The sequence below is a fragment of the Catharus ustulatus genome, chromosome 22 (genome assembly GCF_009819885.2).
Source record: "Catharus ustulatus isolate bCatUst1 chromosome 22, bCatUst1.pri.v2, whole genome shotgun sequence".
In the NCBI taxonomy this organism is placed as follows: domain Eukaryota; kingdom Metazoa; phylum Chordata; class Aves; order Passeriformes; family Turdidae; genus Catharus; species Catharus ustulatus.
The window spans coordinates 10,052,159-10,075,029 of record NC_046242.1 but is presented as its reverse complement, the minus strand read 5'-3'; the positions used below and the strand labels follow the sequence as shown (position 1 = coordinate 10,075,029).

Genomic DNA, 22,871 nt, shown 5'->3' with positions numbered 1-22,871 from the left:
AATCATGGAATCATGAAATCACAGAATCATGAATTCATGGAGTCATGAAATCATGGAATCATAGAATTATGGAATTATAGAATCATAGAACATTGGAATCACAAACTCATGGAATCATTACATCATAGAATCAGGGAATCATTACACCATAGAATCATGGAATTGTGGAATCACAGTATTATGAAATCACAGAATCATGGAATCCTTGAATGGTTTGGGCTGGAAGGGACCTTAAAACTCCCCTTGTTCCAGCCCATGCCCCACAGTGAAACAGCTACAAACTGAGAAGGGCTCCCTGAGACCAGCCTTTCCTTCTCCAGGGCCTGCAGGGAGGTTCTGGAGTTTGTCCTCGATATCCCAGGTTGAGATCCAAAAGCAGATTTGGCACCTAGGAGCAGCAGGTATCAGCTGAGGCAGAGATCAGTCACTGTGGTGAGGAACTGAGGCTAGAGCCATCCCAGCTCCTCCCAAAGCCAGCAGCAATCCCAGAGCAGAGCTTTCTCTTCACAAGGGGATTTTCTGGACACACATCCCTAGGCACTGGTGCATGGAGAAGGTGGGAATCCTGACTCCTGGCTCATTGTTAAAATTGCTTCCTTGTAGCTGTTCCCATCTGGCTGCTGGACAGATTCCTTGGATTCACTGGTACAGCAGCTCTTCCTGAAGAGGTGAACCCCTGTGTTGAGTATTAACAAACACCTACTTGGGTTAGACAGGAGACCATGGAGGAGACTGGTGCTTTTCCAGCTTAGAAACCTGGAGAATTACAGTTTCAGCTGTAGGAGCGAACACTGAGGGAGGGGAACTGCTGCAATGGGAGCAGGACACCAGCAGGGTCATTTCCAGTTCTGGGGTTCCAGTTTCACCCAGCTGCTGGACACAGCTGCACCAGAATGGGGATTATGCTCCTTTTCCTGGCACCCCAGGGGCTTTTCCTGCAGGTTTGCTCTCCAGTGGGAGCTGTGAGCCAGTGGACAGCTGTCTCTAGGGTGAAGGTGGCTGATTTCTCCATCTGGATGGTGGCCAGGCTGGTTCCAGTGTCTGTGTTCTCACTTTTGGGCACAGGCAGAAGGATGTGGAACACAGGCTGCAGAGGAAAGATACTGCTCTTGATGCTCATCCCTGGTGCCCTCCTTCCATGGCAAAACAAACACAGAGTGACACCAGTCCTTTTCCATACCGGGCATCCATGGAGCTCAGAGAGGGCTGGCAGCACTTGGGAATGAGATCCTGAAGTTTTTTTTAGCAGATCCATGGAAATGTTGGTTCAGCCCTCAGCAGTCAAACAGGAAGTAGAAAACTGGGAAAGGTTGAGAAAGGAATAGGGAAAAAACCAGCTCGTGGTGCGTGTTCATTCCTTGGATGTCATTGGGATCTGCTCCACTGTGTCATGGAAGGGACATGAGGGGATGGGAGAAGTTAATGAGGAGGAAACCTTAATGATTTTCAGGTGGTGCTTCCTCAAGAGAAAACTTTGGTGGCTGAAAAGAAGAAACCTAAGTGAATAAAAAGAAGAAACTTAGGTGGAAAAGAAGATAAGTGGGCTATCTTTTCTATGTCAGAATTTGGGAAGGTGATGACTGGAGCTGGGGAGGGTACAAGTGAAACAGGAGACAGTTTCAGAGCAGGCCCAAGGAGTGGATTTCTCCTGCAAGGTGTGAAATTTCCTGACAGCACAAGTTGGATGTGCTGGAAGTTCACAGAACTTCCCAAAATAACTTGGCAAATTATTCACTTGAGGTCTCTCTTCTTCCCTTCTGCAGTGAAGGTGGGATTCTTCCCCTGACATCTACTCTGAACCTGCCATGCCCGTGTCCATCACGGGTTCTTACATCCACCAGGAGGAAAACTTCTTCCCAAAGAAAGACATGGAGTTTAGGGAATACTAAAAGCAAACATTATTCTCTTTTTCCTTTGCATGAAATAAGCAAATAGCAGCTGTAATAGACCCTCATCTTGAACTTCAGCAGTCCAGACCCCACAGTTCCACTCCCATCAGTGGAGAAAATGAGCTCTGATGTTCTCTGAAAGCCAATGCTGTATCTCCTTCATCTTCCAACATTCAATATTTCTTCTTCTAGCATTCAATATTTCCTCTTCCAATATTCAATATTTTCTCTTCCAGCATTCAATACTTCATCAGGAATTTGCTTCTCATCAATCTCTAAACTCCACCATTGCCCCAGAATGGCCCTGGAGTGATGGATTTCACCATTAGCATCTAAATGTGGGATAAAAACTCCAATTGATCTTCCCAGAAGCAGCAGAAAATTCCAATTTAAGCCATCACTTTTTATTTTTATTGCATAAATTACAATCAGAGCTAATGATGCCTGGGGATTCCTTCTGCCTTTCTTTTTGTTCTGTAGTTAGCAAAGCCTGCATCTTCTTGGGAATTTATCCCATTCCACTGATCTGAAAGTCTCTGCCAAGGCTGAAGTTAGAAGCAGAAATGCAATATAAGGGTGGGAGGGACTCCCTGCCCTTTGGCTTTGCTGGGATTGCTGTTGTGCCTGCTAGGGAAGCTCAGCACCAGCCCTGGCACTGCTACACACACCCAGGACCATACAGAATGCCAGGATCACTGGGGCTGGAAAAGCCCTCCAGGGTCACTGTGTCCCGTCCCCAGCCCAGAGCACTGAGTGCCACGTCCAGCCCTTCCCTGGGCACCTCCAGGGATGGGGACTCCACTTCCAAGGCCTGGCCACCCTTTCCACAGGGAAATTCCTGCTGATGTCCACCCTGAGCCTCCCCTGGCCCAGCCTGAGGCCGTTCCCTCTCCTCCTGTCCCTGTTCCCTGGGAGCAGAGCCCGACCCCCCCGGCTGTCCCCTCCTGTCAGGGACTTGTGCAGAGCCACAAGGTCCCCCCTGAGCCTCCTTTTCTCCAGGCTGAGCCCCTTTCCAGCTCCCTCAGACCCTCCTGAGGGCTCCAGACCCTTCCCAGCTCTGTTCCCTTCTCTGGACATGCTCCAGCCCCTCAGGGTCTGTATTGAAGTGAGGGGTCCAGGACTGTCCCCAGGACTGTCCCCAGGGTTTGAGGTCTCAGCACAGCCCTGGGTCACCCTCCCAGCCCCATTTTGCAGCTCCTCCTGTTCCCCATCTCTGTGGGAATGCTCCAGTTTGGGATCACAACGTGTGCTGCACTGGGCTCAAATAGTGAATCTGAGAATTAAGAAACAAACAACAGCATAAAGAGTTGGGTTATTTTTATTTTAAAATGCAGCACCCAGAGAAAGGCCAGAGCTGCCTGGATCTGCTCACCTGATGAATTATTTATGTCTAATGACAACAATGCTCTGACTCAGTGCTGGTGTTTGAAGCAGGGCTTCAGATCACCCAAGACTCACAAACCACACTCTTGTCAAAAATCCCTTTCTTCCCCAAACCCATTTCTCACCTGTAGGAATATCTCAGATGTGTTTTCACAAAGCTGCTGACTTGTAATTAGCGAGTGCTCACACAACAAACTATTAAAGAGCAATTAGCTCAGGGAAATTCACTGAAGCTGCTTGCAGGGCTGAGGTGAGGAGTGATAACATTTCCTTGATGGAGGCGTGTCAAATTTACACAGCCAAATCCCAGAAATTTATCGAATCCTCAGGATTCCCTGTGATTCCCGTTAATTTTAGGGAGTTTTCATTAGCACCTCTGAAGACCAGCTAACAGTAACACCTGTTCCCAGGATGTCTTTTCCCAGCATGTGTTGCTTTTTAAGCTCTGAGATGCAGATTCCCCTTTGTTCTCCCAGATCCTGAGCACCTCATTTATATCCATTCCTTTATTAATTGACAGAATATATAAGTTGAAGACTAAGTTTTATTCCTTCTCACTGCATATAACATTGCCCTGTCAACTCTGACAACTTCTCTCTTCCCAAATAATTTGAAAATTATGCATGAATGCTGCAAACTGCTTCAAATTATATTTTGCAATGCCTTCCTTTTAATTACATCAGTTCTGATGGATATGGATGTGCACATACACACCCAGAGCAGTTCTGGGAGCTCAGGAACTCCCTTCCCTGCAGCTCTTTACAGTTTTTCCCTTGGAGAATCAACAACAACATCAAACTTCTCCAACCAGAGCATGCAGAGGGAAATAAAGGGTTTAATATAGAAGGTGGCAGAGTCTGTTGTGAACTTTTGTTGCCTAAATGTAAATTTTATTCAGTCGACCATGATGCCAAAAAAGAAAAAACACAAATGGAATTAAAAAGAAAAAAAAATCAAACCAAAATCCCGAAGAATCCACATTTCCCTTTACTGGGGAAAAAACATCAGTGAAAAACGGACCTGTTTTGATGCCTAGGCTTCAGGCAGATATGACAGAGCCTGCTCACCTTATCTCCCTGATAAAATCCTGGTGCACTTGACACACTCAGGTAGAAAGCAGATATTTCATCTGGCTTCAGCACAGACAGCAAAATGAATCCACAGTAAATAGGCAGGTTACAGAGGGACCACAGAGATGAGGAAACACCAGGCTTGGAGCAACCTGCTCTAGTGAAGGTGTCCCTGCCCAGGGCACGAGACCATTTTAAGGTCCCTTCCAACCCAAATGATTTTGGGATCCAGCAATTCTGAGTTACCAAAGAGCAGCAGTCCTCAGTGCATTTCAGATTGTTCCTTTCTGTTTGCTTTCCTTTACCCACTCTTGCTGAAATCAGCTGCTGTGAAATTATTCTCAGGGCAGCAAAGACTGGGGGAGCCCAAGAAATGACAAAGCAGGTGGCAGGGGACAGCAAAGCACAACTTCCCCTCAGTGTGGCTGTGCCAAACAGGACAGAAAAGGGGCAGAAGAGGGGCCACTCAAAACCCTCACCAGATGTGGATTTCTCTCTCCTGAGGGATTTCAAACCAGGATGAAGCTCCAGGAAAAGTGTCAGAGATGACAGGAGTTGATGAGCTGGAACAGCTGGCCAAGGAGCAGAGATTTCCTGCAGGGAAAGGCAGCTTGGGAGCAGGGAAAACAGAAAACTTGATGTGTGTCACCAAGGAAAAAGGATTTTCTGGAGCTGGGGCTGGAGCCTGACCCCAGGCAAGGGAAGGAGTAGGACCTTTCCAAGAGCTCTTCTGCAGCCAGGCATTGAGGGGGTGTCACCCCTGAGAGCTGGGGGACCCCCAGGCCTGACCCCAAATCCAGGGGTCACTGTGTAGGGCAGGAATGCAGCAACATTTGCATTTGTTCAGACAAGTGAGCAAAGTTCAAGATAAATCCTTGGCAAGCTCAACCCCTCCCCTCACACAGCACGATGGATGTGATCCCAAACACCAACAGATCACAATCCCAGTTGGGCTTGAGCAACTTTGTCCTCTGCCAGTGGGGCTCTGAAGATGCTCCCAGGTCAGGGCTGAAGGGAAGGCAAAGGACAGCCTGGCTTTGTCTTGGTCCTTCTTCCACTGAGTGTCACAGCATTAATTTCAGTTTCTGTCCTCAGCTTCTTCTTCTGCAAAATCTGTGAACTTTTATTTTGCAAAGGGAGGAATTTCTCCAGCAGATGGGATGGGATGCAAATGCTGCTGTTGAGCCAAGGCTCTTGGGTAAATAATAATATTAAGTAACATTTGCAAAGGGACTGCACTCAGAGACTGCTGAAACCAAATCTGGACTCCAAGGCTGATGAAATTAAGATTCCTTCCAGGCAAAAGGCCACCCCAAAACTGGTGCTGTTGCTGGTGTCCCTCACAACAGGTTCTTCTTCCAGAGATGGAATTGGTCACATCAGTAAATGCCATTTGTCCTGCTCCCTGCTAGGGTGAGCGTCTGCAGGCAGCTGCCAGGTCCTTCCCTCTCACTGTTAGGCCTCTGATTAATGAGGTTTTAGTGAACTCAGGGCTCAGAGTTTTCATGGATCCGTGACATTTCCTATTAGAAAAATATCCCTGTTTGAGCTGTGGAAGGTTCATGTCCTTCTCAGAGCTGGGGCAGAAGCTGAGGACTCCAGGATTGTAATCAGCTGGATTTTATTAACACATTTCATAATTTGGTGAGAAAATTGGATTGGTACCTGCAGAGAAGAGGAGGCTTCAGCAAGGCTCCAGATGAGGTCTTGGACCCAGCGGGATAAAGAGAAATAGGGAATTATTGGAGGGGAATGGTCTGGTGTCAGGAGGAATCAGTGAGAGAGGGAGATTTCAGTGTAGCATAAAGCTCATTTTCCATCTCCAGCATCACAGAGTGCCAGGATGGTTCGGGGTGAGAGGGACTTTAGAATTCAACTCATCCCACCCCTGCCACGGCAGGGACACCTCCCACTGTCCCAGCTGCTCCAGCCCCAGTGTCCAACCTGGCCTTGGGCACTGCCAGGGATCCAGGGGCAGCCACAGCTGCTCTGGGCACCCTGTGCCAGGGCCTGCCACCCTCACAGGAACAATTCCTGCCCAATATCCCATCCATCCCTGCCCTCTGGCAGTGGGGAGCCATTCCCTGTGTCCTGTCCCTCCAGCCCCTGTCCAAAGCATCTCCCCATCTTTTCTGTCAGACCTTTCAGGACTGGAAGGCCACAATGAGGTGACCCTGGAGCTTCTCCTCTCCAGCTGAATAATCTCAGCTCTCCCAGACTCTCCTCCCAGCAGAGCTGCTCCATCCCCAGCATGCTGGGCTCTCTTTGGAAGCCCAGCTTTGATTTCCCCCCTGGGCTGTCCAAGCAAGGCACAGGGTGGGGGAGCTGAGCTGCCGTGTGACAATTTATTCAGTTTATTTTAGTGGGACAAGAGCCCTTAAGTGTCACTGAGCTAAATATTTCTCTAATTCATGCAAAACTGAAGTGCAATTAGCAGCCTGATGTCACAGGCCTGGGTCAGAGCTCTCTCCCGTGATGTGGCTGTTCCAAGGTGGGAGCTCAGGGCTGGGATGGGGCTGAGCTCTCCTGCCTTGGTGACAATCCCCAGCTGGCATGGGAGGGTGAGGCTGGAGATCAGGAAAGGTTCTTCCCCCAGAGGTGCTGGCACTGCCCAGGCTCCCCAGGGAATGGGCACAGCCCCGAGGCTGCCAGAGCTCCAGGAGCTGCCAGGGATGCCCAGGGTGGCATTGTTGGGGTGTCTGTGCAGGGACAGGGGCTCGGCTGGGTGATCCCTGGGGGCCTGTTCCACTCAGGATATTCTGTGATTCTACATTCAGCTCTCTGGGTCAGATTGGCAATAAAGAATACCCCAAGATAAAAGATAATCCAAACCCTCTAATAAAAGATAATCCAAAGCCGTTTATTTATTTATTGTGATATAGCACAGCAAAATCTGATGATCAGGCAGCTCAGACAAGGCAGGGAAGGAAAATTCACAGAACCTGCTCCATCTGCTGTGCCCTCTGTTTTGAGCTACCTCTTGAGCTCAGCTGTCCCATGTTCCTGCTGTGGATGGGATGGAGAGCTGGTGCTGGGAGTGTTCCCACTGCATTCCCAGTGGGCTCCACACAAGCATGTGGAGCTCCTAAATGTGTTCCCAACCTGCACCATCCCTGCTTGTCCCCAGGAGGCGACTCCCAGGTGAGCTCTTCCCACGTTTCACCTGCACTCTGCTGGGCTGAGCTGTGTGCTGGGGGCCCAGCTCTGCTCCTGCTTTCCCTGTGCCTCCTGAACTTTCCTGCAGGAAAAGCTGCTCATTTATCCCAGTGTGGAGGTGCTAGTGCTCCCTCCTTGCTGCCGACTGAGTCAGGCATTAAAATCACTTTGCTGAAGTTTATTTTTCAGCACTGACAGCTGATCTGTATTTTCTGCTCTCTCTCTCTCTTATTGGGAGCTGCCAGGAGCTCACAAATGCCAAGTGAATTGCTAGAGGGGACTTCAGAAGTGATCACCTTGTTTGTAGCATGGCAAGAAAAAAAATCATGTCCTCCCAGCACTGGAGTAACTGAGCAGACACTCCAGGCGTTAGTTTTGATGTCGTGCTTTTCAGCTGAATTAATCTTGGTTTCAAACAATGGTTGCTATGTGGAGAGCAAAAGGTGACATAAAAATAATTACAACATGCAAATATAAGGAAAGACAAATCCACATCCAAGCACAAGGTGACAGAGAGAAACAAATTCAAAATATTCAAATAATTTCTGTCCTTCCTACCCATCCTCTGAGCCTTGATGCAGCAGCACCAATTTTTTCACATCCTCTGCTCTGGAATTGCTGAACTGAGCTGCAGCAGGGGAGGGTTTTTGCTCTCTGTTTCTGTCTTCAGCTGAATTTGAGATTGACTGACTTCCCTCAGGGCTCTTGACTTGTCAGGAGAGATCTGTGACAGGCACCAGGGGAGCTTCACTGTCACCTCTCAGCAAATGTGTGATCATGGGAGCCTGGGGCTTTTGGGGGCTGATGGATGGGCTTTAGAGAAACCCTGCTTTCTACAGCTTGGGGAGAAGTCGGAAAAATAGCCCCAAATGTGGTGTTCATGTGCCTGGCTGTGCAGCTGCTGGGACTGGGCACTGGGCAGGCACACATTGGTGGTGGCACTTCCATCTCCTCTCTGCCAGCTCCTGGCCCCATCAGCAGCATCAGGAACATCTGGCATTTCACATTTGTTATTACTTCCTTCTCCTTACAAAGTGTCAGTTGACAAATCATGACTTTTCCCTACACAGATGAATTTCTTCTGCTTTAGGTGAATTTCTCACTGTGAAAAAAAATTGTCTTTTCAGTATTTCATGCCTTGCAAATGAGAAGGTGCCAGTCCTGAGGTTGTGGGATATGCCAGACCATGTGATGTCATCTCAGATGTAAAAGCTAAGAACAGGGGGAGGAAGGGGAAAATTTCTTATTGACAATGTTTGCCTTTGGGGAAATCACTCCAGGGGCTGGAGTCCTTCCTGGGAAGTGACTGAACATCACTTGCTGATGGTAGTAGAGAATAAAAACTTTGGTATTTTTTTCTCTTTTCCCTTTTGCTTTGGAGGGCGGGCAGGCCCTGGCACAGGGTGCTCAGGGGAGCTGTGGCTGCCCCTGGATCCCTGGAAGTGTCCAAATCGAGGTTGGACATTGGGGCTTGGAGGAACCTGGGACAGTGGGAGGTGTCCCATGGCGGGGATGAACTTTGAGGTCCCTCCCAACCCAACCCATCCTGGATTCTATCTTGGCTCTGGCTGGTACTGCACAGCAGGATTAGATTTAGGATTATCTTTGCTGCCTTGTTGTTATTATTTTTTGTTAACCACCATCAGCAGTGCCAAGGATGCCCCTACAGCAGCTCTGGGTCTGCCTTGTAAAGCCTTTATTAATTATTGTGTCCTTTATGGAGTTTAGGAGCAGGTCTCACCTTCTAATCCACTTCTCCTGGCATTCTCAAAACATTTGTAGCTGCTAAGTAAAAATGGGTTTCCTTTGGCTGAGGGTTTCAGGAGACAGCAGCAGGGCCCATTCATTCTCCTCACTCAGGTTTCTGCTGCCTCATCCCATTCAGGAGCACGTCAAAGATCATTTCTCCAGGCAGGGATCTGCAGCAGCCTGTGAAAAATGGGGAAGAGGCCCGAGGTTCAGGCTCAATCTGCCTGGTGGAACACACAGGGGAGGTTATTTCTGCAAGGCTTTGGCTTCCCTCCACTCCACAACCCCCCTGTGCTGTCAGGTTTGTCGTTACTGTCACAGGCTGCTGTCTGTGCAGTGGGCACCTGGCCTGGCACACACCCTGCTGCTGCCTGGATCAGGAATTCCAGCATTCCCAGACACAGCAGCCACCCCGAGGGTCCCCCTGGGGTGCAGAACCCCTGCTCTGCCCTGATGGAGAAACATTTTGTGGGGCAAAGATGGAAAATCCCCTTAGGAATATTTGGAATTTTGGCACAGCCCTGACAGTGACCTGCCCAGAACACCCTTGCTGTGCTGACTGAGCCAAGGGGAACAGCTCAGGGTGAAATCCCTGCTGGCAGAGGGACACACACCCAGCACCAGCAGAGCAGTGTTACCTCAGCCCACTGCTGGGTTTACCCCAGGACAGGAATCCATGAGAACTCCAGATCTGTCAGAAGATGGCTAGTGCCAAATGGGAATTGCCAGCTTTTGTACTAATTAAATGTGAGGAATTTGCTTCCTCAGAGGCTCCCCCAAGGAAGGTCAGGAGGGTGCAGCCCTCGTTAGGGATTCCCTTTGATTAGGATCAGCCTTAGGGTGAGGCCTGGCAGCCCTAAACCCACACCACAGAAATTGCCGGGGCCTGTTAATTTGTGCTGCAGCCTCAGAGCATTCTCTAATTAAAAAGACCCCACCAAACCACTCGGTGGTTTACTAAACTATTTCAAGTTAATTGAATGGGCCAGCATTCCTGTTCCTGCTGTGGCTGCTGTGGAGGTGGTGCCTGCCAGGAGGCCTATTCCTCTTAGCCCACTTTAAGAACCATTAGATCCCAGCTGGGCAGTGGAGAGGCACAAAGAGCCACTCCCTGCTTAAATCATTGCCCCCAAATCACTCTGGGTCTAGCAAAGGCTGGGCCCAGCCTCACGAGGGCTGAGACCAGCAGAAGGAATTATACCTCCAGGAGAGAATTACAGCTCCAGGTTGGTTCTTGGATGGAAAGGGGTTTCTTTGCAGCCTGGCCCCGGCAGCATTTGCCATCCCCAGAGCCAGATGTGTCCCCGTGGGTTCCTGGCAGACTCCTGTCTCAGGAGTCACAGAGCCAGCAGCTGTCAGGGGTGCTCCAAATCCACACTGAGCATTATGGAATAGAGTGGGAAGGGACTCCCAGGGACCATCGAGTCCAACTCCTGGCCCTGCACAGGACAGCCACAAAATCCCCTACATCCCTGGGAGCAAGGCAGGGTGTTAGGAGCCCTGCCCTGAGCACTGTGTAAGCCACAGACAGCAGTGCCTCTGGCAGAGCTGAGGAATGCCAGGGATGTTCCTTGATGACCCCATGTGGGCTGTGGGGTGTGTGAGAGGATACCCAGGAGGCAGCCAGGGCCAGATGAGCTTGGAATTCCTCAACATTTCATAGTGCAGACTCAGGCTGGGTATTTGGCGTTAGGACGCTGTGAATGTGCACTTAAACCCGATGTGAATTTGTCAGTGTGTGCTGTGAACATGCAATGAAACCCGCTGGTCATTTGTCACCGAGTGTCCGAGTCCTGCCGGGAGGAGCAGGTCCTGTCGCGATAGCCAGCCTGGGGAGGAGAGAATTCCACCATGGGAATGTCGCGCTGCCCCTCCCGCTCCCAGCAGCATCGGCAATGTGGGATGTCCCTGTCGGGATGGATGGCAGCTCCTCCAGCCCCGGGACAAGCTGGCACAGCCACCAGGCTCTCCTGGGCACATCCCACTGCTCGCTGGTGTCACCAGCCCTGCCCACTGCGGGGTGAGCGTCCAGGTCATTCCAGCGGGAATGGTTCCTACTGGGTGCTCCAGGCACTGGGTGAGCATCCAGGTTATTCCAGGGGAAATGGTTCCTGTGCCCCCACTCGGGGTGAGTGTGACCCATGGGCCAAGCACGAACTTGAGCTCTGTGTGAGGGATGGGGATGGGGGATGGGGAAACACCCTGCAGGGAGGGCAGGGCTCTCAGTCCTGGGATCCAGCCCCGGGCAGGATGGGACTCTGCCCTGCCCACATCATCTCCTGGCAGGAGGGCAAAATCAATCATGGGTGGGTCACTGCTCCCTCTTGCAGGGTTTGGAGAGGGGTGTGCCTGGGCATTTGGAAAATACTTCATATGTTCCCATTTACATATGTGTGTGTGTATACATATTTTATACTTTACAATTTATTATCATCATACTCCAGAGTATAGTTTGGGTTGGAAGAAACCTGAAGACCATGAAGTTTTGAATGGCTGCCATGGGCAGGGACACCTCCCACTGTCCCAGGCTGCTCCAGCCCCAATGTCCAACCTGGCCTTGGGCACTGCCAGGGATCCAGGGGCAGCCACAGCTGCTCTGGGCACCCTGTGCCAGGGCCTGCCACCCTCACAGGAACAATTCCTGCCCAATATCCCATCCATCCCTGCCCTCTGGCAGTGGAAGCCATTCCCTGTGTCCTGTCCCTCCAAAGTCTCTCTCCATCTTCCTTGTTGGCTTCTTCAGGTCCTGGAAGGCCACAGTGAGGCCACCCCAAACCTTCTCTTCTCCAGGCTGAACAATCCCAATTCTTGCAGCCTTTTGTCGCAGGAGAGGTACTTCATCCTTCTAAGTAATAATAATAATGTTTAATAACAACAACAGTAACCATCATAATAGTAATACTAACAATGACAATAACAATAATAATATATGGTAAGACATTTCTCCATACAAATTTATCTATACATGTGCACAAAGCCCAGCTGCTCTGCAGACTCCAGGTGTTTTTGGGATCACATTCCCATTGTGGCAGCATGGGCAGAGCCCCTCTGTGTGTACCCTAGAATTATTCAAGGCATGCAGAAGGTCTGGGGGCAAAACAAAGGCCTTGTTTGTTACTCAGAAATTGTGCAGGGCTGCCCCAAACAAGAGAAACAAGTGAAACACTGGCATGGTGCTTTGGGCCATGGCTAATGCTGGAATGGGGTCACTGCAGATGTGATGCTTTGGGCCTGGCTTAGTGCTGAATTGGGGTCAGGCCCATGGTTCAAGGATATTTTCCAGCCTAAATGATTCTCTGATGCTTTGAAGCTTTTGGACTTGCAGAATTAATTTTCAGAACATGAGGCAAAATCTTGCTCCACCTGGAGCCCTTAACAGCCCCAGCTGACCTTTTCAGGAGGTTTCTGTGGGAAGCCTGGGTGTAAGTGCTCTCTCAGCTAAATCCTCCCTGCCAGAGCAGCCAGTCCCACCCCTTATTGAGTAAAGTGGCTTTGAAAGACCCTGCAGGTCCCCAGACTGGCCCTGCTCCTGTCACTACAGGGTCCCCCTAGCCTCACCCATGTGCAGGGCAGCAAGGCCACTCTGGGGTTCCAGAGAGGAGCCTCCCACTCTTATTTTACAGCTGAGCTGATATGGAATGGTCAGAGGTGCTATTGCAGCATTTAACTCCTTCAAGGAGCAAGCCCTTCCCATTGGGCCATTCCCGCACAGAGCAGAGGAGCCCAGGCCAGACAGGACCCAGAACTACCTGGGAACAGGGCTCACAGGCAAGGCAGGCACAGATTTGGGAAATTTCATTTAGGGAGACTCAAGGACCTGAGCTAGGGATTCATTCCCTGCAGGAACTTTAAGTCAAGAAGGAAGCTACAGGCTGGATCGGATCAGGTCTACTTTCCCTTCCAGGTATCTCATGGGACAGCATCCTCCAGGGGTCCCTCAGGAGCTGCAGTGCCCAGTTCCTGGTGCTCTCCATAGCTCCCACTCACAGCAGCACCTGGAGTTTGAGCCTATGCACAGTTTGTGTTTCACTGCTCACAGCTAATTATTCCAAGGCTCACAAGCAGCTCCATTGATTTCTCCTAATTATAAATCCTATAGAAAGTTTCCAGCTTGCCACAGTCCCCATTTTCCTCCCCACAGAGTCAATAAAAGTTAAGAGTTACTCCCTGGTTCCTGTCATTACCACAATAAAACCTGGAGTAATTGAAAAGTGAATCGGGGAAATTGCTGGGTTGGAGAGCAGGGATAATTGGAATTACTTGGGAGTCCAAGCAGAGCTTGTCCCTGCCTGCCCCCAGCTGGAGCCATCCTGGACACTTTGCCAGGGTGACACAGAGCTCAGGGTGTCCTGCAGGAGCAGGAGCAAGGACCATGCCCCTGCCAAGAGACCAAGAATCACTGCATAAATTCACAGAATGTTCTGCCATGGAAGGACCCCCAAAGATCATTGTGTCCAGCTCCTATGTGCCCATGAGGGCAATTTTGAATTCCATCGGAGGTTTTTCCACTTCCTAAAAGATACAAATGACAACAAAACAATAAAAAAAGATAATTTCTCTCTCTATTAGCATAACATTTGAGATGCAGCAGCAGCTGAGCATTTGTCAAGAGAACAATTCCTTCTCTCCAGACAGATTTTAACTGGAACAGGAAGACCCCAAACCCCTCAAGTCATTACTGCTGGCACAATTTGAGGATGAGCTGATTCCCACAGTTGTGTTTGTGCTCCAGCCTGGAGCAGAGGCAGGAGGACAGAAGAGTCTGCAAAGGCCTTTTAGTGGCAGTGCTGGGAGAGAGGGACAGCAGCAAATACTGAGAGTCTGAGGGAGCTGGGGCTGTGCAGCCTGGGGAAGGAGAGGGTGTGCAGAGACCTCCCAACACCTGCCAGGGTCTGGAGGGGACACAGGGAAGGCAGAGAGGGACCCTGCATCAGGACCTGGAGGGACAGGACGCAGGGAATGGCTTCCCACTGCCCCAGTGCAGGGTTAGATGGGATAGGTGGGATAGAATTGTGCCATTACCCATGGGACATTTGGGTGGGGAGGGTGGGCAGGCCCTGGCACAGCTGTGGCTGTCCCTGGATCCCTGGCAGTGCCCAAGGCCAGGTTGGACAGGGCTTGGAGCAGCCTGGGACAGTGGAAGGTGTCCCTGCCCATGACTTTAAGGTCCTTCCAACCCATCCTGGGATTCTCATCACTCCTGAGTTGTTCAGCCTGAGATTTTCTTCCTGACCACTGCTCATTGCATACATGCAAAATCATTCATCCTCCAAGGGGTTAAAGAAGGAAAATAAGTGCCCTTTGCTTAATCTGGGCCCTGCAGTATTCCCATCTATCCCTGTGTGTGCAGGCAGATTTGCACTCATCCATCTGGTTTTACCCAGCATCCACAGAAACACCAATTTCTCCAATTCCCTTCACTTCCTGCACCAATCCCAACCCTGCTGCAGGCAATGTGCAGGGAAGTGGACAACAGGGACCAGAGACAAAGTTCCTGGCTCTGTCCAGATGGAAAGCATTTCAGCAGGGCTGATGGGTTTGGTTTTTCTGCTGTCCTTGTTCCTCAGGGATTTGGCTAAAAATAGTGAGCATCCCATTGTCACCAGTGGCTCCTTGGTGCCCAGTTCAAAGCTGGGCTGCAAATCCCCCTGGAATTTAATCACTACTTTCCATCCTGCTTTGTTGTGCACGAACAAATCTCACCAGCCCTGCTCTGCTGTCTTTAATGTTGAAAAGGGAGCAGCTGTGCTCTTCACATGCTGATCCGTGACAAAAAGCATTTCTCCTGGCAACTGAAGGTGTGGAAATTTGGGATAATTCCTCTGGTTGCCTTGCAGCAGTGCTGGGGGTGTTGCTGGAGGTTTGCAGGGGGCAGTGAAGCTGCCCAGGGTTCCCAGCCCTCCTAGGTGGCTTCCTGCAGTGCTGATGGCATGGGGGTAAATCCAAGGATCTTTCACCCAACATACCATCCTGTGTTCCTTTGGAGTCTTCGTCCCAGGAAACTCCAGCCTGACACTGAGCCTCTTCCTGATTCTATCCATTTGGCAAAACCCATAATTCCATCCCTGTGGTCACTTCCTGCCTGCAGGGGCATCCCCTCAGCATGTGGTGACCCTGCTCCACCTTGTCAGGGCTCATGTTCAACCTCTGCTGGAATTCATTTCCAGTTCCTGGCTCAGAGACAATTCTCCGAGGCCAATACAAATCTGGGGTTTGCTGTAGTTTGTGGGTTTGGTTTTTCTGCCTTCAGGGAATCAGAATCACAGAAAGGCTTGGGGCTGGAGGGACCTCAAAGCCCACCCAGTGCCACCCCTGCCATGGCAGGGACACCTCCCACTGTCCCAGGCTGCTCCAGCCCCAATGTCCAACCTGGCCTGGGACACTGCCAGGGATCCAGGGGCAGCCACAGCTGCTCTGGGCACCCTGTGCCAGGGCCTGCCACCCTCACAGGAACAATTCCTGCCCAATATCCCATCAGACCTCTGGCAGCTGGGAGCCATTCCCCTTGTCCTGTCCTGCCTGGTTTGTCCTGTTCTCTCAATGTGAATTGGCATTGCCCTCCCTCCACTGGGGCATTGAACCAGAGGGGTTTGGCTTTTCTGGGTATCCTGAGGGTGCTGGGGTCTCAGAGGGGCTGGAGGAGCCCTGGAAAGCCCTGATTGCTGGGCATGAACCCTCCTGGGTCTGTAAGGCCTCAGTTCCAGGGGCGGACAGAGGAGGAGCTTGTGCAGCACTCAGAAAACCTCATCATGACTTGGAACATTGCCATCCTTCTTTCCTAAACTCAGAGAGACTGCTCTGCTCCCCTGGCACTGCACAGCAGCCAGGGTGTGTCTGCTCTCTGCTGCACCATCAACAGGGATTAATTAACACCACAAAGTACATGTATCCAACGCCCTTCTGGGGTGAAATGTTCATATTCAGCTGGAATTGTGGGTTAACACTTGGTTGGCATAAAAACAGCATTTCCTACTGGATCTATAAAACAGATGTCAGCTCAGAGGGAAGTGTCCTCTTCTTGTTCCTCCCACCCAGGCACAACTGGGGGGTTAGGGAGGTAAAACAGGGTGGTGGCTCATGGAAGGTGTGAGAGCTACCAGGGGAATCCCTGAGGGTTTTGTATTTGTTGGGATGGACTGGATTGCTGCCTCTCCAGCCTGGAAGGCTGCTCCTGTCACAGGGCTGGGTTTCTCTGCTGCTCCACCAGTGCCAAGGGAGCTGGCAGGGGCAACATCCATTTCCAGCATTCACTGTTAGAGTGCAACCAGCCCCAAAGAGCCACAGCCCACTTGGGGTGTTGAAATGAGGCTGATAAAACACAATTTGGGGGTTGTGGCACTGCCTGCTTTCCTCAGAGCCCCGTGCCCCAGGTGTAACTGGGCTGTCTCCCACAGTTTGACATGCAGAGGATAACGCTGGAGGAGCTGAAGCACATCCTGTACCACGCCTTCCGTGACCACCTCACCATGAAGGACATCGAGAACATCATCATCAATGAGGAGGAGAGCTTGAATGAGAACTCTGGCAACTGCCAAACAGAGTTTGAAGGTGAGAGAGAAAGTCCCTGGGTTTCTGTTCAGTTCTCTCCTTCCTGTGGGTGTAAAACTCGCTCTGATCCAGGAGTGGGTGCCTGGGGTTGGCAGGGAGTTATTTTGGAGTGAGGAGCAAGGACACACAGAGAGCTCAACAGCTGCCCTCACATCTCTTCTATCCCTCAGCAAAGCTGATCCTTTTTCAGGCACAAGGATGAAGCACTGGGGCTTTCCCCTCTCTCTAGGGGGATGCAGGCAGAGGGACGTGCTGAGATGAGTGTCTAAGGCTGAACTTCCCTACAGAAACACCTTTATGTCCCTCATCTCACCAGGAAAGACTTTCTTGGCGCTGGCAGTCCCTACCAAGCTGTGTTGGGCCTCTCCAGTTTTCTGTTCAAATCCCCAAAACGCTGCCAGGGAGCAGCTGGGACAAGTCCTGTCCTGCACTGTAACACCAGCAGTAAGCAGAGGTCTGTGCCCTGCTGCCCTGGGCACCTTTTGCTCTGAGCTGCCAGGACCTGCCTCAGCCAGGACAGCTCCTCTCAGCACGTGAGGAGCTCTGCAAAGTCAAGAGCTGAGCAGTGCTGGGAGGCACCCAGAAGAGGGGAAACATTTCCTTCCTTCAGCAGAGCCACAGGGGATCAGGAATTAGGATCAGACACTGGGATCTACAGTGGATTTTGCACTTGGACAGAGCTGACACTGGCAAGGACATTCCCCATTTTAAGCCACCTCAGAAGAAGCATTTTCATTTCCTTGGCCACAGGAATTCATGCTGCTCCAAAGTATTGCTGCTTGGAGCAACCAAACAGGTCCTTGTTCTCCAGACTGTGGCTGCCCCTGGATCCCTGTTAGTGTCCCAGGCCAGGCTGGATGGGGCTTGGAGCACTCTGGGATAGTGGAAGGTGTCCCTGCCTATGGAACAAGTTGGTTTTTAAGTTTCCTTCCAATCCGAACTGTTCTGTGATTCCATGAAATCATCTCATGTGCAGCAGAGCCCAGGGAAATGGAACAGAGAAGCTCAGAGTCTGGGCCCTGCAGAGCCACTGCAGACCATCTGGGGGGAATTCTCACATTCTATGGGGTCAAACAGCTCTGAAAGGGCACCAGGGTGAGGCACAAAGCAGAGGATGAAGATGCAGCCCAGTCCTTGGCCTGGCTAACAAAGGAGATGCAGCAGCTCCATTCTTACCCTCCCCTCTGTCAAACACTGCAGAGAAGCTGGAGGAGCACAGCTGAATTTTAACAAACCTGCAGGAGGGAGGCAGCAGCAGCACTCTCTGAATCAGGCCAAGCAAGAATTTTTATGTTCCTCCTGGAGGGCAGCAGGGAGGGAGAAATGTTTCGTCCTTGCCTGGAGCTGTTGGTGCCCACTGACCTGCTGATCCCTGGGGACACGAGCCAGCTGTCACTGCTGCAGGGGTTTGGGAGCTTGGCTGAACCATCCCAGAAAAAAACTGGGTCCCAAATGCTCAGCAGCTCATTTTGGAAGCTCCAGTTTCCAAAAGTACAGCAGGAACAGCTTTTCTCGTGGGATGTTTTGGCATTGCTGGTGCCAGGCAGAACCTAGAAGCAAAACAGACCCTTTTTTAGATGTTGGGATACACACAAATCCAGCAGGGAATAAAGATCACCTGAACTGTCAACAACAGGCCGGAGTTTTGCTCCAGATCCCAGTGGAAGGGGACAGGTCTGATCTGTGACAGCTCTGACAGGAGCATTTCTGCCAGGAAAGAACAGATTTGTGTCCCTGAAGCTCTCCAGGCTTGCCAGGAATGATCCACAGGTGCTCTCAGAGTTCTCAAACACCAGGGTCCCTACAGGGCTCAATAGCAGGAATTACACATCATGGATTGTGGCACTAAGGGATAGCTGCCAGCTGTCCTGGGGTGTCTCCCTGGGGGTCACTCACTTCTAATCAGTGCACTGAAGGAGATGCTTTTTGGGTAGAATTCCTGGAGTTTAATTTAGGTGCTACCTTGGGATGGGATGAATTGCATCCTAAAAGAACTTCCTTTCTTAGTTCCACCCCTCCAATAGCAATTCAAATACTTCTGTATCATCCACCCCACTGAAGGGCCTTGAATTCTGGGGAGGAAGGAAGCCAAGATGAGCCCCAGGGGTTCTCACTGAGGTTTGGGGATCTCCTAAGGGAGCAGACACAGCAGAGACTTTCAGGAGCACCTTGGTGAAAGGGGGATCTGCACTCAGTGTCACCTCTGGGTGTGTGCTTGGATCCCAGAGCAGGCCCAAACCCTTCTCCACACTGGACATTCCCCTTCTCCACACCTGGGTGAGCTGGCTCAGGTGATGAAGAGTATTTTACAAGTAATATCCCTGTCAATACAAATCCATGAGATTTCTGTCATGTGATAATAAGGTCTTTATGACCATGAAATATTCTTCAGTATCGATGTGGATGACAGACCTTGCACCTCTCACCACACAGTTTACCCCAAATAAAATATTTGTTTTGTAGTCAGGGCCAAGTCCAGGGTTTCCTCAGCTCCCTCTGGACATTGGAGTCATTTGCAGGATGTCACATCCAGGGGAAGGACACACCCAGGACAGAGGCACAGTTCTGTCCTCAGCTTTATCTCTGTTTTTATCTCCAGGACAGGACAGTGAGTGCTGTGTGATTTCATGGGACACAGGGAAAGGACAATTTGCAGCAACACTGTGCTCCCAAAGATTTACAGTCCAGCAGCATTTTCCTGGCAGTTCCCTTGATCCAACACTCGGGACACAGAGCTGGTGGCACAGCAGTGTCAGTGGTTACAGGACTGGTGCTGGTGCCAGGAGGGTTCCACCCTCAGCCATGACCCCCAAATCCATGGGATGCAGCCAGCAGCTCCCCCCTGCCCCCCCTGTCCCACTCAGCTCAGCTTGGCAATGACAAACTGACCTGTTAAACCAAAAATAACTCCAGGCAGCCAGAGCAAGCCACCATCACTCACCTGTGGCAGGGCTGGGACAGGGCCACTATAAATACACTGCTGCTGTCCTTGGGAGGAACTGTTCTCCTGCAGGCTCCCAGTGCTGGGAGCACATCCCAAACCCACCATGGGCATCATCACCTGGAAACAGCCTGGCCCCATTAACCCCAGATCCTGCTGGAGTCTGTGCCAGTGGGGGAGTTCTCACCAGCCTGTCCTGGGAGTGTGGAGAAGATGAAGAATGACTCAGCCTTGATTTGCCTTTGCCTGGTGAGGTCTGATAGATGTTGGAAAATTCTGGGTTGCTCTTTCCCCTAAGAATGATTGAGGATTTCTCCAGAGGAGCCTCAGGCTCTTCCCATGTCCAATGAACAGCTCCACATCCAACCCAGGCATGTCTCATGGGGGGTAAGAGCTGCCACTGGCACCCAAATGTTGGCATCCAGCCCTGGGACAATGCCAGCTATGGGAGCCAGCAGGAAAAGCAGATTCTGTGCTCAAAGATTATGGATTTAGAGAAAGGAGAGAACTGAGGGCAAACCCTGCCCAGTAAGCAGGAATTGTTAAATGGAACTTCATGTTCAAGAGGGCAGCACGTAGGGAAAAATTCCAGGGATCAGGACATCAGGAATTGCAGCTCCTCTGTCTCCCTGGGGATTTCAAGGGAGCAGGGCAGTGGTGATATCCATCTCCTTGCTGGGAGTCATTCCCAGCCAACAGCAAGAGGCTCTGGCTGGGCCTTCAGCCCCTCCACACATCCCCCTTTCCCTGGGGTTATTTGTGGGTAATTTGGATGTTTGGTGTCCCCTCAGTGGGTTAAGAGCAGTAAATGGCACTTCCCTGCACCCTGCTGCCTTCAGGCTCTGTTTTATAGCAGAGCCCTCAAGTAGTTGTTCAATTCAGGAACATTTCTGCAAAAACACCAAGCGTGTTTTACTCTTTTCCTCTGAAGAGGTGAGTTTATCATCCCAATAAACCCTTGCCCTGCCTTGGGCTACTGTTTCCATCACCAGCCCCATCCTGACAGCAATACTGGTGCCTGGGAGTGCTTTCAAAGTACAGAAATAATAGAAAAATACATAAAAAAATAACTATAGCTGGGCAGGAATGAGCTTTTCAAAGCACCAAGGCACTGTGCATAAAGCCAGGGAGCCACAGCATTGATCCTGTGTGGTTTGTGAAAGCCAGAGAAGGAATCCAGGAGCAGAGCAGTGCAAGCAGAGAGGAATTTGGGAGAGCTGCTGGCAGGGAGGATTTCATTCCCTGCCCAGAACACAGCAAAGACCTCACTCACATTCCCTCCCCAGGGCAGGATGGCTCCAACCCTCCCCAAGGAGGGTTCTGTGCCTCTGGCCCTGAGCTGGGAGCTGGGATTAGGGGACAGGCACTGCTGAGCACCAGCCAGAGGAGGTGATGGGAGAGAAAACTGGGACTGAAAACCCGGCATCCAGGGCTCTCTGTGGATGAGGTTCAAGACTGGGTCAGAACAAGGAGTTTTTCCACGTATTTTAAAATATTCTCCTTTCAGCTTTCCAAACATGGGCACCTGGAGCCTGTCCTTGGCTGCATTTAGGTTTGTTTTGGGGTTGTTGTCAACCATCTGAAAGTCTCCTGTCATCACAAGAGCATCTAGTGAGGAAAAGGTGACAGGGACAGCTCTTCCCAGGGCAAACCAAGCCCAAAGAGCAAAGCAAGGCCCAGAGGAGCTGAACAGAGCTGTCCATCCTGTGTGGGATGATTTCCTGGCTTTCCCTGACTCACCTGGACAGGCCAATTGGATGAGGGTCAACAAGGCCAAGTGCCAGGTCCTGCATTGCTCCATGGCACAGCAGCCCATGGAACGCTCCAGGCTGGGACAGAGGAGCTGGAAAAGGCCCTGGGGGTAGCTGGTGCCAGTGGCTGCACATGAGCCCAGATGTGCTCAGGGGGCCAAAAAGGCCAATGGCCCCTGGCTGCACCGGGCAGGGCAGGGACTGTCCCCTGTGCTGGCACTGCTGAGGTCACAGCTCCAGCCCTGGGGTCAGTCCTGGGCTCCTCAGGACAAGACAGACCCTGAGGGGCTGGAGCGTGTCCAGGGAAGGGAACAGAGCTGGGAAGGGGCTGGAGCCCCAGGAGGGGCTGAGGGAGCTGGGAAAGGGGGCTCAGCCTGGAGAAAAGGAGGCTCAGGGGGCACCTTGTGGCTCTGCACAAGTCCCTGACAGGAGGGGACAGCTGGGGGGTCGGGCTCTGCTCCCAGGGAACAGGGACAGGAGGAGAGGGAACGGCCTCAGGCTGGGCCAGGGGAGTTTAGATTAGAAAATAGGAAAATTTCTTCACTGAAAGGGTTGTCCCACAGTGGTGGAGTCCCCATCTCTGGAAGTGTCCAAAAAGTATGGATGTGGCACTGAGGACATGGTTTAGTGGTGACTGTGGGGTGATAATTGGGCTGTTCAGCCACAACCACCCTAGGATTGCCTGGGGAAACGTTCAAGGCCTTTGCAAAAATCTCCACAGTGCCCGAGCACCACGGGTGGTTCTGACATTCAGATGTGGGGAGGCCAAGACAGAGACATGAACTGGCTTTATTAAGTCACAGCACGAATTCTCACTGATGAGCTTAGCAAAAAGTAAAATTAAATAAAACAAGTGCTAAAAATCCCAACTCTATCTGCTTTTTAATTGCTTCTCTCACTTCTTTTGACAATTATTCTGCAAGCAGTCACTTGGAAAAGTTCTAATAAATCTGATTTGGCTTAAGCACAGAAAATCTAAAACAGTTTGGAAAAGTGACTCATGTACCACGGATACTCCTGGGAATTGTCACAGTGGGGGCCTGAGTGTCATCAGGGAGCACTTCCTGATTTTCCATTCATGCCCAGTTGTAGAGAGTTAGGGACATGCGTACGGAAGATCTCGTGCTGTACGGTTAGGTTAGGACACACCCCCTCCCTGTAACCAGACCCCTGCCCTGTACCTGGATGTACCTGGATGTACCTTGCTGACGTAAGCAGGAGGAAGTGACAGTGACTACCCAGGTTATAAGAACCCTTGAAACCCCCCAATAAACGCCATTTGTTTTCCACCACGTTGGTGTCAGGAGCATTTGGACCGAGTGATCCTGGGGTTTGGATCACCGTGCCGGGCCAAAGACCAGGTCGCCACGCCTTAAGAAGGCGA

At 51.1% G+C, this 22,871-nt stretch overlaps 1 protein-coding gene across 5 annotated transcripts in view; it reads left to right on the top strand.

Moving 5' to 3' along the window:
• Nucleotides 1-22,871, top strand: part of CALN1 (calneuron 1) — a 140,809-nt gene that overhangs the window by 110,817 nt on the left and 7,121 nt on the right. For all 5 annotated transcript variants that reach the window (XM_033078551.2, XM_033078555.2, XM_033078552.2 and 2 more), the window contains one exon: nucleotides 16,642-16,795. In XM_033078551.2, the coding sequence (XP_032934442.1) occupies nucleotides 16,642-16,795 (154 nt within the window). The remainder of the gene's footprint in view (nucleotides 1-16,641; nucleotides 16,796-22,871) is intronic.